Source organism: Notechis scutatus, chromosome 5 (assembly GCF_049901735.1).
Source record: "Notechis scutatus isolate UNSWTSFEM ecotype Mainland chromosome 5, rNotScu1.2, whole genome shotgun sequence".
Classification (NCBI taxonomy): Eukaryota; Metazoa; Chordata; class Lepidosauria; order Squamata; family Elapidae; genus Notechis; species Notechis scutatus.
The window spans coordinates 31,751,746-31,766,410 of record NC_142013.1 but is presented as its reverse complement, the minus strand read 5'-3'; the positions used below and the strand labels follow the sequence as shown (position 1 = coordinate 31,766,410).

General features: G+C 35.9%; 1 protein-coding gene across 1 annotated transcript in view; it reads left to right on the top strand.

The window, feature by feature from the left end:
- The window catches only part of ABI3BP (ABI family member 3 binding protein), a 173,107-nt gene extending 158,711 nt beyond the window's left edge, over positions 1-14,396 (top strand). Inside the window, exons 81-87 of the mRNA XM_087966474.1 lie at positions 174-386; positions 1,727-1,835; positions 7,959-8,038; positions 8,596-8,625; positions 10,179-10,340; positions 11,136-11,258; positions 12,834-14,396. Coding sequence (XP_087822600.1) covers positions 174-386; positions 1,727-1,835; positions 7,959-8,038; positions 8,596-8,625; positions 10,179-10,340; positions 11,136-11,258; positions 12,834-12,949 — 833 coding nt within the window. The 3' untranslated portion in view covers positions 12,950-14,396. The remainder of the gene's footprint in view (positions 1-173; positions 387-1,726; positions 1,836-7,958; positions 8,039-8,595; positions 8,626-10,178; positions 10,341-11,135; positions 11,259-12,833) is intronic.
- The last annotated feature ends 269 nt before the right edge of the window (positions 14,397-14,665 follow it).

The window sequence follows — 14,665 nt, the reverse complement described above, 5'->3', positions numbered from 1 at the left end:
GGCAGAAAAGATTCTAATCCTCCTTTATTAAGAAGCTTATAATTAAAATATTTTGTGGAAAGCATTTTTCTATGTGAACAATTACTGAAGTAATATATCACCATCTAAAGTAATTTATTTTTGCTTTATCATCTCTTTTGTACTCAGTGCACATGTTGATCTTGTCTTTTCAGGTGACCATGTGAAATACCTGAAAAAAAAAGATGATGTACCTTGTTCCATCACAGATACTATGCAACTCTTTCCAACTGATATGGGGGACAACAGAGACATGGCTACTAGTGCCCCCCAAAAACCTCCTACGAACCTCACTGTAGTGACTGTTGAGGGATGTCCATCTTTTGTGGTACTGGATTGGAAACCACCTGAAAATGAAAGTGTAACAGGTTAGAAAGATCTTTGCCTAGTCCAGGCATTGTGTAAACATACACACTTCTTCAAAACTGTTTTGAAAAGTTGGGGACTGATTAGTGTTCTTCAGCCTATTTTATTAAAAGTAATTTTTCTAGATCTCTGATCTCTATTCTAACTAAAATTTATACCCTAATTAATTAATAGATGATCTTTAGATGGTGTTATGACCCAGGTCACCTAGTCAGAGGTAGGCATCGATAGAGTCCTTTATTCCTCTGATTAAATGTCACAACAAACGCCCATAGAATGGCCACTACAGCTCCACTCTACACTACCCAGAAGACAGCCACCCTCAGTTCCCCAAACAAAAGTCAGTAAAGAACAAAGAAAGTCCAAAGAGAAGGTACAAGCCCACAGGGCGAGGCCCAGAGTCAAGGTACAATGAGCAAGGCCAGTCCAGAGGGTAAGGCCAGTCCAAAAGACCAAAGGTAAATCCACAAGGCAAAGGCAAGGCATAGGCAGGAGCATGAGTTAAACAATTGTTCCTGATAAAGATAAATTCCACTTGGCTTCTCCTTAAGTCAATCCATGCCAGGTGTTCCTTGTGAGGAGGGACAAGGTGACCTTCTCAAAGTAGCCTGACAGCCCTCCTTTGAGCTTGCCTCCACTCTACTCTCTGTTGCGGTCCACTGGCAGCCTGCGGAGATGGCAGCAGAGTCGGACAGTGGGGAGGAACGGGAGTCTGGGGAGGACTCGGACGAGGGTCCTGCGTCCGATACAAAGATGCATTCTCTTCATGACAACCAGTATTTGGAGCACATGTGGGTGATCTCCTGTTTCCTCTTGTCCTGAGATGTTCTGAAGAGCCACTCGAATCACTGGTTGTTGTTTTTCCCTACAGTTCTTGGCTCCACTTTCTTGGAGATATCTTCAGTCCACCATTCCTCCTCCAAAAGCTCTGGTTGAAAATATTACGAATTATGTCCATTTTGATTATAATTAAACCAATATCATAGGCTAAGTAAGTTGAGGCAGTCTGTTTTGATCACTTATTTCTGTATTGATTTCTACCTTAGCAATTTTTAAAAAAATATGACACATTAAATAAGGCTATGCTGGCTGGAGAATTCTGGGAGTTGAAGTCTACAAGTCTTAAAGTTGCCAAGTTTGGAATCCTCTAGTCTCTATTAACTATACAACTAAAGGGATCTTTTATTGAACTCACTGATAAAATCTTCTAATTAAAAAAAAAACTACTTTGAACTATATTTTGTTTACAGTAGGAGGAGGAAGGAAAAAAATAGACAACAGATAAAGATGTTTTACAAACTGAAATGATGTATGGAATTGAACATGATCTTCCTATTTTCAGAATATAAAGTTGTATCAACAGAAAATGGAGGCACAGTTGGAAAAGATAAGTCCATTATAACCACAAATCAAACCCATTCTACAGTGGAAAACCTGAAACCTAATACAAGGTGATGTTCTTGTAATAATGAATTTAAATTTACATTTATTTATACACTGCAAAAACCTCTATATTATTCCATTCAGTCAGTTTTGGGAATGTGCATAAATTTACCATACTAAACATAATGTATCAAAATGTAACTAACTTCAGTAATAATAGCAGGTAAGATTGTGCCAGGTAAAAGATATTAGGCTTCAAATATGTTGCAAAAGAGCAGTTTTCCCACATTACTAAAGTAAATGTACCATCTGTAGTTGGGGAAGAAAAGCATTTCTAACCAGGCATGGAAGCCACATAAAATGGCTGCTTCCTTGTTCCTGCCACTCCAATATCATGATATGGGGATCTACAGTATCTCTTCCATCTTGTTCATACGGATTAGGCTGAATCCACTCAGAAAGGACAGTCCAGAAAATGTCCTGGACCCAAGATCAAAAGCAGCCTTTTGAATGAAATTGGTAAATATGTGCATGGCCAAACAGCAGTGCAATATGATGTAACACTACTGAATTTAGACAAGCAAATGGGTTGTTGCATTCAATAACAATTGAACTTCTGAGTAATCTTCATAACAATAATCCATTATGGAGATGATGAGGGCAAAAGTTACTATTCACATGTTTAAAATACAACTTGCTAAATAAGAAAGTCTGAATGAACTGACAAAGATTATGGTAGTATCTGATCCTGTTGCGCTAGCCTGTGTGTCCAGAGTTTAAGGATATTGATCAATTAGCCTACATCATATAACAAAAATTCAAGACAAAACAATGGAAGGCAACTCTGGAGAAGACTCATTTGAGAGACCCCCAAACCTAATCTTCTTTCTTTAGTTGTCTGTTGAAATATCCTTTCTTTTTGAGCAGCCATCCTGTTCATATGAACATAATATGAACATAAGTGGAGTTACTCACACATAACACACATAATCATTTCAGATAGAGGAAGAGAGAAAGAAAACATTACAGTAAAAATAGGACTTTATCTTAACTTTTTATTAATTTATGCTACAAGTTAATGAAGGATGCATAATGTGGTCTATAGCTAGAATAGGACATAATTTCTTGGCATCAAAACCCTGCACTTAGAGCCACTTCTTGCTAAAATTAGTTAATTAGTTTACTTTATTGACATTGCACCTCGTACAATGAAATCAAACATCATCTTCAGTGCACATCATGACCATGAAAATAAACACAAATACACATCCTTCACATTCCACACATTGAACCGAAAACCCCCAATATCGCACCAACACTACACTATACAGTAGAATTCAAAAGAGCTACTGCCCTGGGATAGAAGCTGTTTTTCAGCCTATTTGTCATTGTTTTTATTATTCTGTACCGTCTGCCAGATGGTAATAGTTCAAAAAAAGGGTTCCCAGGATGAGATTGAGAATGTTTTGAACTTTCTTAAGGCAGTGGGAGCTATAAAGCTCTTCCAAAGAAGGAAGAGGGCAACCAATGATCTTCTGGGCAATGACGTTAACCCTCTGGAGTGCTTTTCTACCTGCCACTGTGCAATTGGCAAACCATACAGAGGTGCAGTAAGTTAAGATACTCTCTATGGTGCAGCGGTAGAAGGTCACCAGCAGTTTTTCATTCAGTTGTTGTTTTCTGAGAAGTCTCAGGTACTATAATCTCTGCTGGGCTCTTATGATGCAATGTGAGTACCCCAGGTCAGGTCCTCTTTTATGATAACACCCAGAAACTTAAAACTGGACACTTGCTCCACTCGGTCTCCATTGATAAGCAAGGACTGGATGTCTGATCTGTTCCTTCTATAGTCCACTATACTTCCTAATTACCATCATTCAATATTATATGATGGTAACTGATGTTGACTCACTTTTCTCCTACTGGTCAGGAAGGGCAGCTAAAAAGGGCACCCTCCTTTACTTGGACCAATTCTCTTTGAAGGGGCTGATAGCTTCTCTTTTTCCTCTGTTGATAGAACCTTTTTTCAGAAAGGCCATGTCTAGAATAGCTCTGTTGAAATAATGAAGTAACCTAAATCAGGGGTCCCCAACCACCGGTCCACGGACCGGTACCGGTCCGTGGAACAAGTCCTACCGGGCCGCTGGTTGCTGGGCGCCGCCATCTTTTTTTGATGAAAAAGTGCTTCCGGTGAGCTTTTCCGGGTAGAAAGCTCACCGGAAGCACTTTTTCATCAAAAAGATGGCGGCGCCAACGCTTCCGTGAGCTTTTCCGGGTAGAACGCTCACCGGAAGCACTTTTTCATCAAAAAGATGGCGGCGCCAGCACTTCCGGTGAGCTTTTCCGGGTAGAAAGCCATTTCTACCCGGACAAGCTCACGAGGCATGCCATGGCCATTTGATGAAAAAGTCTCCCGTGAGGTCACCGGAAGCACTTTTTCATCAAAAAAAGATGGCGGCGCCCAGCTGATGCCGGTACCGGGCCGTGGCGCCCAGCTGATGCCGGTACCGGGCCGCGGCATAAAAAAGGTTGGGGATCACTGACCTAAATAATGTGGAAAAATCTTAACGAATGGTTCCAGCTAGTGAATTATTTTGCTTGCTGCTAGGCCTGGAATCCATGGTAGCATAATATGTCAATGATAATGATTCCCTATATTATCTGAATGGAATTATGTCTGAACATTCAGCCATATTGTCCAGTATGGATTATTCTGCAAAGGGTTCATTTCAACAAAGACTCAAGAATGTTTATGCATATATGTTGGATTGCAGCCAATGTATAAAACTAGTCAGGGGTAATTGGTGGTGCATGACATTTATTGTTAATATAACTATTATTTTAAATTGGCCAACCATATCTTAGTTTTTGTGAAGATTTTACGTATTGTTTGTTAATTGCTTCACATTCCCAGATGAAAGCAACTGATGAAAGACTAAGTCACTCAAGTATAAAAATCCACAACATGTAATATTGTTTTTGAATGTTTGTCAAGACAAACCTGACTAATTCCAACAGTATTTAATAATCTGAAGAAAACTGAGTAACCAAATTATGGGCAAAATATTTTGTATTTTCCAGGTTCTTCACTTTAAGAAAGTGAAGTTGTATTTTTTTCTTACTTTGCAGTACTGAAAACATTATTTCTGGTAGCTTTCCCAAAGTGAAAGCCAAAATTACTCCTCACCCAAAGGGAAAAAAAGAAACAGAGCAGTGATACAAATTGATTATTGGTTTCTGTTGCCATGAGAGATGGAACACCTGCATCAGGACAGTGTCTTTAAGAAGTTTATGGAATTTTCCAGCAAACCAGATGTCCAAAAACCAAAACCAAACTAAAAACCCTACTCCAAACCCCAAATTATACAGCAATAAACTGCTAGAGATTTAAAGAAGTAACATACAAAATAAGCATCCATAAACTTTAACATTTAAAATATGGGTGTACAACACTTAATTACAATGCCTATTGACAATTGATAGTGCTAATCAGGGAATAGGAAACTGACATAGGAAAAAAAGCATTTGGTGATCTTAGATATCCAAAGTCAGAACTTTTGAACTTATGTTTTATAGCAGCCAGCTTTACAGTTGTTGATATTCTATCAGTGTTTTAGTTCTCCAGTCTAAGAAAATAAATGTCCTTAACTATCATCAGTATCAAACTTAGGTATATAATTACTCTTACGATGCATATTCCTAAATTACTCCATTTCCTTTTGCATTTATCTCTAAAGAACCTGCCACTTATCTTTTTGACTCATAATTATCTGCATTTTCTTACATCCGTATATGAAAAGATGCACCTAAACAGATAAACTTCAGATTTTATGACCAGTTGCTTTCGTGGTGTGAAGACAGTAACTTGGTCCTCCTGCACACACTCATAGAGGCAGGCATGCATTTTGATCATTTAATTTGAGAGAGAGGAAGGGAGGGAGAGGGAGAGGAAGAGTGACACAGAGAAAGTTTATATATCCACCAGGCTAGAAGCCAGGAGACCATGAGTTCTAGTTCCGCCTTAGTCATGAAAGCCAACTGGGTGTCCAATCATCTCTCTCAATCCAACTCAACTCACAGGGTTGTAGTAGGGAAAATAAGAAGAAGAAGGTGTATCAGATATATTGGTTGCCTTAGATATTTGTGAAATGTAAATGTAAACATAATAAAGGTAGGATACAAATAAATACATAAATATATATTTCCCTTTATTTTATATGTTTGTGCATGTATGTACACATACACACAAACACACAAACACACAAACACACAAACACACACACACAGGGCAGATTTTTCTTAAACCAGTTGAGAGTTAAACCACAGCTGCACAAGATGGAGCAGGATTAAGGATTGTTTAATTGATTATGTACTATGAAGTCAGTATTAACTCCTTGTGACCACATAGATTTTCTCCATGAATATTTGTCTCTAACTTGGTCCTTCGGAGTTTCCAAGGTGCACCCATTGCCACTGTAATGGTATGCAGTCCATTTGCTCCTGGTTGTCCTTTCCTTCTCTTTCCTTCCACTATCACAATATTATGCTCTTCTTCAGAGAGCTAGGTCTTTGCATCCATTTGTTCAGTGACTATTCAAAGCTACAATGGCACTGAAGAAATTGACTATGACCAGTCGTCAAACTTCAGCCCATCAAGTACCCTCAGGGCATGTAATAAACATTTGGACCAGCATTTATGGTTGCTCTCTCCCACTGCTACCCCAGCTGTCTTTTGTTCTTTGCCTAGGAAAAGGCAGAAGTCCCAAGAAACCAGGCAGACACCAAGAAGTAATGTGGACAAGTACTAGGGAGCATGGGATTTAAGGCAACACAGAGCTTGCTGTGGTATGGGACTAGCTGGTTCTTGCAGCTGGGCAATGTGCTGAGACTTGGAAGTCCCCCTGGCACTGGACCTGAAGTAGAATAGAAGCCTCAGGGCAATGGTCATGGGCTAAGACTTCAGTCACCATGCCATGACAAATCCCGCAGTTCCTAGTGCCTACCTACAATACCTGCCACACAGTGCTTAAGTCTTAGGACCTAAGGACATGGGACTCCTGCCTTTTCCCACATCACTTTCATGTGAGGTCCTTGCTTTTTATATTAACTTATTTGGTCCTGGATTACAACGACAATTGGGACTGCTGATATCAGCCACAATGCAATGCAATCACATGATATAACACTTTACAACTGCATCATTTAGCTATGGTAATCCTGATCTCAGTGCCAACATAACATAACAATAGCAATAGCACTTAGACTTATATACCACTTCGCAGTGCTTTACAGCCCTCTCTAAGCAGTTTACAGAGTCAGCATATTGCCTCCACACTCTGTGACCTCATTTTACCAACCTTGGAAGCAGTGGTGGGATTCAAATATCTTTACTACCAGTTCTGTGGGTGTGGCTTGGTGGGCATGGCAAGTGAAGGATACTGGTGTAAAATCTCGAGTCAGAGGTGGTATTTGCCGGTTCTCTGAACTACTCAAAATTTCCGCTACCGGTTCTCCAGAACTGATCAGAATCTGCTGAACACCACCTCTGCTCGGAAGGATGGAAGGCTGAGTCAACCTTGAGCCGGTGAGAATTGAACTGCTGGCAGTCAGCAGAATTAGCCTGCCATACTGCATTCTAACTACTATGTCACCACAGCCCTAGCACGGCAGTATGAGCCTGTTAAATTGGGATTTCACTGAGAAGTTTAAGGATACAGTAAATTCCACCTTGAACCTGAAAATTAGATGGAAAATTTGGAATGAAAAATGGGTTTACTTTGGGCCAGTCACTCTCTCTCATCCCAACTCAACTCACAGTGTATTGTGGGGAAAAGGGGGGAAGAAGGGATATTAGGTATATTTGCCACCTTGAGTTATTTATAAAAAATAATAAAAGCAGGATAAAAAAATATTTTAAAATTGTTTTAAGGATATTTAAAATTATCCGTTTTAACAGTTGTTTGTCTATCAGTTATCCAGACAAAATGCTGCTTAGGGTATTGTCATTTCCTTAAATATGTTTGAAACCAATGTATGTTGCTAAATTTTTAAAAATTGCCAAACCATATTGATATTTTAAATGTTAAAGTTACCTTAATTATATATGCCAAATACATATGCCAAATTTCCTATTTATTTCATACCACATTGTAAATTATAAATGAACTTTGTTATACTTTTTTTCTTTATAGTTATGAATTTGTTGTGATAGCTAGCAACCCTCTTGGGGAAGGTCCAGGTAGTGAACCAAAACCATTCAGAACTGAATCAGGTAAGAATTTCAATAACTGCATCAATCAGATATAGCCCTCTTTTAATTCTTTATAATTTTATAGAGAAAAACAAATAGAAAATTATAATTCTGCTTAGATCAAACAGTTATAGCATTTCAACAAACTTAAAAATTATACTTGTTTTAAATTGGAATTCAGAATGAACAATTAACATTTCATTTATTAATACAAACCAATATTGGGTTGATGTAAAATTTCTTTAAAAAAATAAAAACATGTTTAAAAATTCCATGAAGTGTTTATATTATGACCATTTTAATCTCATTTTGGATAAGTAAGAAGTATTAAATACTTTTAAACATATTTTTCAATAGTTTGAACACAACTATTTGGTGTTCAAACAGATTTGTTTCTAATGTCAAACAACTTTCTAATTCTAAAAGTGCATGCTAATAACATTTTTTAAAAGTTTATTTTATAATTTCTTTGCTATATGTGTAAAACTTTAGGTAGAAAGTATGTTTATTTCTTGAATCCTGATCTTTGTGCTTGTTCTTCTCTTTCTGTCTGCTTCTGTCCTTCTCTTTCTTTACAGCTGACCCAAGAATAACAGAATCTATTTCAAGTAAGTTTTCTTTACAAGTAGCATGCTTATTAGAGAGATGGCATACTGCGTACATAGCAGAAAAGGTTTAGAAGAGAAAAGCATTTTGCCTATCTTTTACAATCTGTGTCTTTGGAAATATGGTGGGCAGCAATTGGAGAACGTTTCTCTTAAGAAAACAAAATAATAATAGCATCGCATCGCATCGCATCGCATCGCATAGCATAGCATAGCATAGCATAGGTTTATTTGGCCAAGTGTGATTAGACACCCAAAAAATTTGTTTTCAGTGCAGAAGCTCTCAATGTATATGCAAAGCAACAATGTAATAATAAACATAATATGATCCAATAAGAGGAGGTAGTAGAGAAGATGAGAAGGATAATAATACTAATACTACAGGGTACATATACTTTATAAAACTATACCGTGATTAGGTGTTCAGCAGAGTGATGAGGAAAAAAAACTGTCCGTGTGTCTAGATGTTTTGGCATGAAAAAGTTTATTTGTTTATTTATTTATTTGTTTATTTATTTACTTGATTTGATTTGATTTGATTTGATTTGTCAATCACTTACAAGATACAGGTATAAGAATAAACATAGTTTTGAATACATGAGATAGATACTTATAGGAAAAATAAAAAGAAACAATAGGACAGAGATGGTAGGCACGATTGGTGCACTTATGCACACCCCCTACAGGCCTCTTAGGAAGGACGTGAGGTCAATAGTTGAAACAGTTTATGTCCAGGATGTGAGGGTCTGTCTGTAGATGTTTCCTCAATTCTTCAATGGAAGGCAGGCCGGTTGCAATTGTTTTTTCTGCAGTTCCAATTATCCATTGGCGATTGTATTCTTCCTATTTAGTTGCTGTACCAAACCAGATAGTTATCCAAGTACAGATGACAGTAATTCCTCTGCAGAACTGTATCAATGGCTACTGGGACAATGTCAACTTCCTAAATTGATGCAGGAAAAACATTATTTGTTGTGCTTTATTAATGATGGCTCTAATGTCAGGTATCCATTTCAAATCCTCAGAGATTATAAAACCCACAAACTGCTGCTGTGCTATCAAATAGAGTAAGAGTAAATTAAGCAATATTATTCTCATATATATTTATTCAGTTCTCCCCCCAGATGTCAGACAATATTATCTTATTTGTTCATTTATTGAATTTGGAATCAGCCTTTTTGACATAGAATAGTGTGAAGGGCAGTTAGCAATAAATATATATAAAATCATATGATTTAACAATTGCATGAATAAAAATAAAATAAAAAAGAAATAATATGAGAATTCGCAATAATATTTTGTCTTGGTATTACTTTTTTCCTATTTTAGTAATTTCCTTGTTATGTGTTATTTCTGCACTTAGTTTTTGTACTTACATTTTGTATTTACTTCCATTTACTACAGTGTGTATTTTATTTTCATTTATGATAAGAAAGGGTAAATATAATAATGCTAATATTCTTATACATTGCTTTTTTACTTATATGCTCTGTTTATGTCAGATGTCTATTTTGGCATATATTATAACAAGAATCTCATTTATTATTGTCTTGCAGTGGGGAAAGATGCAATTTGGACTGAAGTCAGATTTAATTCTGATGACTATTCTGAATGTAAGGGAAAACAGTATGTCAAGAGGACTTGGTACAAGAAGTTTGTGGGTGTTCAGTTGTGTAACTCCCTTCGATATAAAATTTACCTCAGTGACTCACTTAAAGGTATAAAATCAAAACTCTCTTAATTGACTATTAGCAAGAAAGCATATAGGGGTGGCTGTTTATATAGGTTTATATAGGTATTTATATTGGTTCAGTAATATGTCTGAACTTAGATTTCAGACACAGCAATTTTGTAGAATTGCACTGGATATTTGTAAACATGATTGTTAAATCTAGGAACGTTTATGAAGTGTGACATCCAAAAGTTTGTAGTCATCACCAAGATAGTTCCATCAGTATCCAGGCAACATGAAACATCATGGATAATCAGCATGGAGGATACAATGAAATATCATGGGTACTCTTCTTCATGCTGGCAACTATTGAGTTTGAGCATGTATTGTTCTATCCCTCAACACAGGATTCTTGCGGGAATGTGCTATGGAAAAATTCTAACATGTTCTTTGTAAATCAGTATATAAACATATAACAGATCAATGTCAACTGGGAGACTGAAATTATCCAACTTGAATATCTCAGAACTTCTGTTGCTTTGTATGCAGTAAACATCCATGTATTAATCATCTTCCCTAGTTTAGCATAGTGTTTATACTTGTGTAAATGTGGGAGGGAACACACCGGGAACGGTCTTTGCCTAAAGACTGGTGGAATTTGGTTAATAATGGCAACAGAGACTGCTGGGACAATGTGGTCATGGTATGTATGTCTAAGTGCTATTGCTATCTTACAACTACATCACTTACTGATGGAAATTCTGCTACCAATTACCATTGTGACCCATGGCCTATTTGTTCTTTAGTTAATTGAATTGTAATCGTATTTTAATATTTCTAGGCACATTTTATAATATAGGGGATCAGAGAGGACATGGAGAAGATCATTGTCAATTTGTGGATTCATATTTAGACGGAAAGACAGGACAAATGCTTCCATCAGATCAACTGCCTTCCAAAGATGGTATGTTCTAAACCAAGGATAATAAATGGACTCTTAAGTATATTTCCCACCTTTAAATGTAATACAGAGTTGTCATCTTTGTGATAAAAGTAGAACAAGAGTCAACTTTGATACAGTGCATACCCGACAACTAAGTATGCATTCATAACCATATTTATTTTTACTTTTATATGCAGACCCAATTCAAATTCTGTGGCTTTCAGCAGCGTACAAAAATACAAATTATAATTAATACAAATTCATTAAAATGTATTCAAAAACAAAATGGCAAACAGAACTGAAAACTTCTCATTTATTCACTGGAGACTCAGTTCATGACTCCAAAGCCCAAAGGGGGGAAAAAACCTGCTCTTAACTGCCTCCCTAAAGGCCTATAGAATGGGCATCAACTGCATGATGGGTGGAAATTGTTCAAAAGGCTGCCCAAAGAGGCTGTGTCTCCTAGATCACAAACAATAACATTGTTTCAATGAAGGGATCATAACTGCACCCTCCCTAGTGGAATGTATGGAACAGGCAGATACCCTTGGCAGCAGATTGTTCTGAAGCCTAAATTCCTGAACCAACTTCCAAGGCAGTTCCTCCTACAAAGCTTTAAAGTGCTCCATTAGATTATTCATCTCTCCAATTGTGAAATAGGAACTGAACACAATTTGAATGAGTATTTCACAGTGGTGGGAGTCAAAAAAAATTACTACTGGTTCTGTGGGTGTGGCTTGGTGAGCGTGGCAGGGGAAGGATACTGTAAAATCTCTAGTCAGAAGTGGTATTTGCCGGTTCTCCAAACTACTCAAAATTTCCACTACCGTTTTTCCAGAACTGTCAGAACCTGCTGAATACCACCTCTGGTATTTCATCAATGTCAGAAATGACCATCCCAAAGATTATAAAATTAACATTTCGTTGGCAGAATGTCCTTTTATCAAGAAAGCAAACATAAAAGTGTATTTTATCAACTCAGTCTGCTTGTTGACCTTCATTTGGCCAAATTAATTTAATGGTCTATTAAGAATAGGTAAAACTAGGTTTAAAAAACACAGCTATACAGAGGTCTTTATTCGTGTTGACATTACAGAGATTCTCAATTCCACTATTACTAAGCAAACTATTGCTATTATTACTATTTCAGTTATTATTAAGCAAAAATCAGTCTTGTATTGATTTTAATATTACCTCCTAATCAATTTATTGTTCTTGGCTTAAATTTTAGTTTCTCAAGCGCTACCTGTGCAGATATGAATTATCTATTGTATTTACTTATATTCTGTGTCTTGATGAAAATAAAATAAAAAGGGCATTCACCCTTAGGACTTTTCTAAATAATACTTATCTGGAAAATAATGCTGCTATAATTGTGTATGACCCTGAAAATTATATTGTACAAGAAGCCATTTAAAATGTTGGTTCCAGAACAATTCTATGTGTGCTAAAATTATCATATGTAACATACATCTGTAATTAAATTTTGCTTAGACTTCATATGTTCAAGAACACTTTAAAAATGTAACTACTTAATTATACATATGTGCGTCAGTTTTCAATTTTTATTAAATGTTGAACTTTTCTTTTAACTAGGTTATTTTAGAGCTGTTCGTCAGGAACCTGTCCACTTTGGAAAAATAGGAGCTGGAACACACAGTACTTATGTTCATTGGTATGAGTGTGGAACCACAATACCTGGGAAATGGTAGAACAAGAAACAAACTGATCTTCCATGCTTAGAGAAAACAGTTTGTCGTGATATTACAAACTGAAATCTAGTGAGAATACTGCGTTAACTTTCAATAGCATTGGCTGCTTAATTATAAATGTTCAGATTTGCAGTTATATTGCAGAAAGAAATATCATAAAGTAATGTCTTGGGAAGCTGGCTCCCTAATAGTCTCTTATATTAACTACTTATTGTAAAAGGTGTAGTTTATTTTTTACTATTGTTGTGATATTTTGAGGCACCTTTACTGAAAAGCGGATAAGAAAAAATATCTTCTGAATTGTATTAATGTACATTGCCAATGGTCACATTCTACTTTTCACACATACTTAAATTATTCTCTCAGTTAATTCCTGGACATTTTTGCCACTTCATAAAAAAAAAAATCCAGTCCAATTGAAAAGTTGCAGATTTTATTCGAACTTTAGATAAAACTGACACTATATAAGCTCTGATTTCACATTTGTTCAATTAAAATATCATTCAGGAAAAAAAGAATCATCTTAACTGACCCCATACCAATAACCATTCTACCATCCTAAATACCTTTAACATTGTGCAAGAGCTCCTCAATACAAGGTAGATTTCAGGTCAGTGATACAAACTTTTATTCTGCACTCCCAGTATAGATTGGATTGTAGAAACAAACAAAATGACATTAAAATTGGTTGTATGTCAGACAGTTATTGGTTTTGATAGCATTTACTGGTATATGTATAAATAACACTGAAATGGCTGTTCTATTTTTGTCTCCCACCAGAAATTGAATTAGTTCATGGTAAATACACACACATACACGCACAATCAATTTACAGTGGGGAACTATATTGTTATGGTGAAATAAAGATGCAAAAGCCTTAATATATTTTGCTGTTGTTAACGGAAGAATCTTTCTCAAAAATACTGTGTACTCTGGTATAGATATCTGAATACAAAGTACACATGCCATTTAAAAAGATAACCTAAGTATTTCAAACAAATTTACTTCTTTAAGAACACAGCAGACTCAATAATTTACTTCTTAAAGCTGTTTTGTGGGAAATGTGTATATTTCAGATTGGCAGTGTGTAGATCATATCAAGAATGTAATTAGACAGTTTTATTTCAGTTAAACATGGAGAGATGTGGCCTAGTATGTTGTATAGAAGCATATCCAAAGTACATGTATTTAAAAATGTTTTGTATAAAACTGAAGAGTAATGTGATGTTTTATAAAGTGGAAAATGAAGCGTTTTTGAAAATAATTTAGCTGTTCCCTGCCTAAAATGCTAAGTTTGTATTACTTAAACATTTAAACATTATAAAGAGATGTAAGTTTTAATGTAAGGAAATGTAAGGGACATAAGGAATATCGCTTTGGTTGTTTATAGAAAATATAAGTACACTGCAGGTACATTGTACTCTTAATAAAATATTTTTAATCATTATTTGATTTATTGATATATTCAGCCTGCACAAAGCTAAAATTACCTAATTTGAAATGTCACATTCATTTTTTGAAAAAAAGGTGAGAGTGGGGATTATTTTGAAGATTCTTTTTGCACATCATTTTTTAAAAGAATCCATTAGAAGGATTTTCAGCGTCCTTCAGATCATTTTGAAATAATGAAAACAGACATGCAGGACAGTATTGCTTTAAATTATCAGATGACAAATTCAAAATACATAAAACTTTACTTCATAAGCTTTTTAAGAT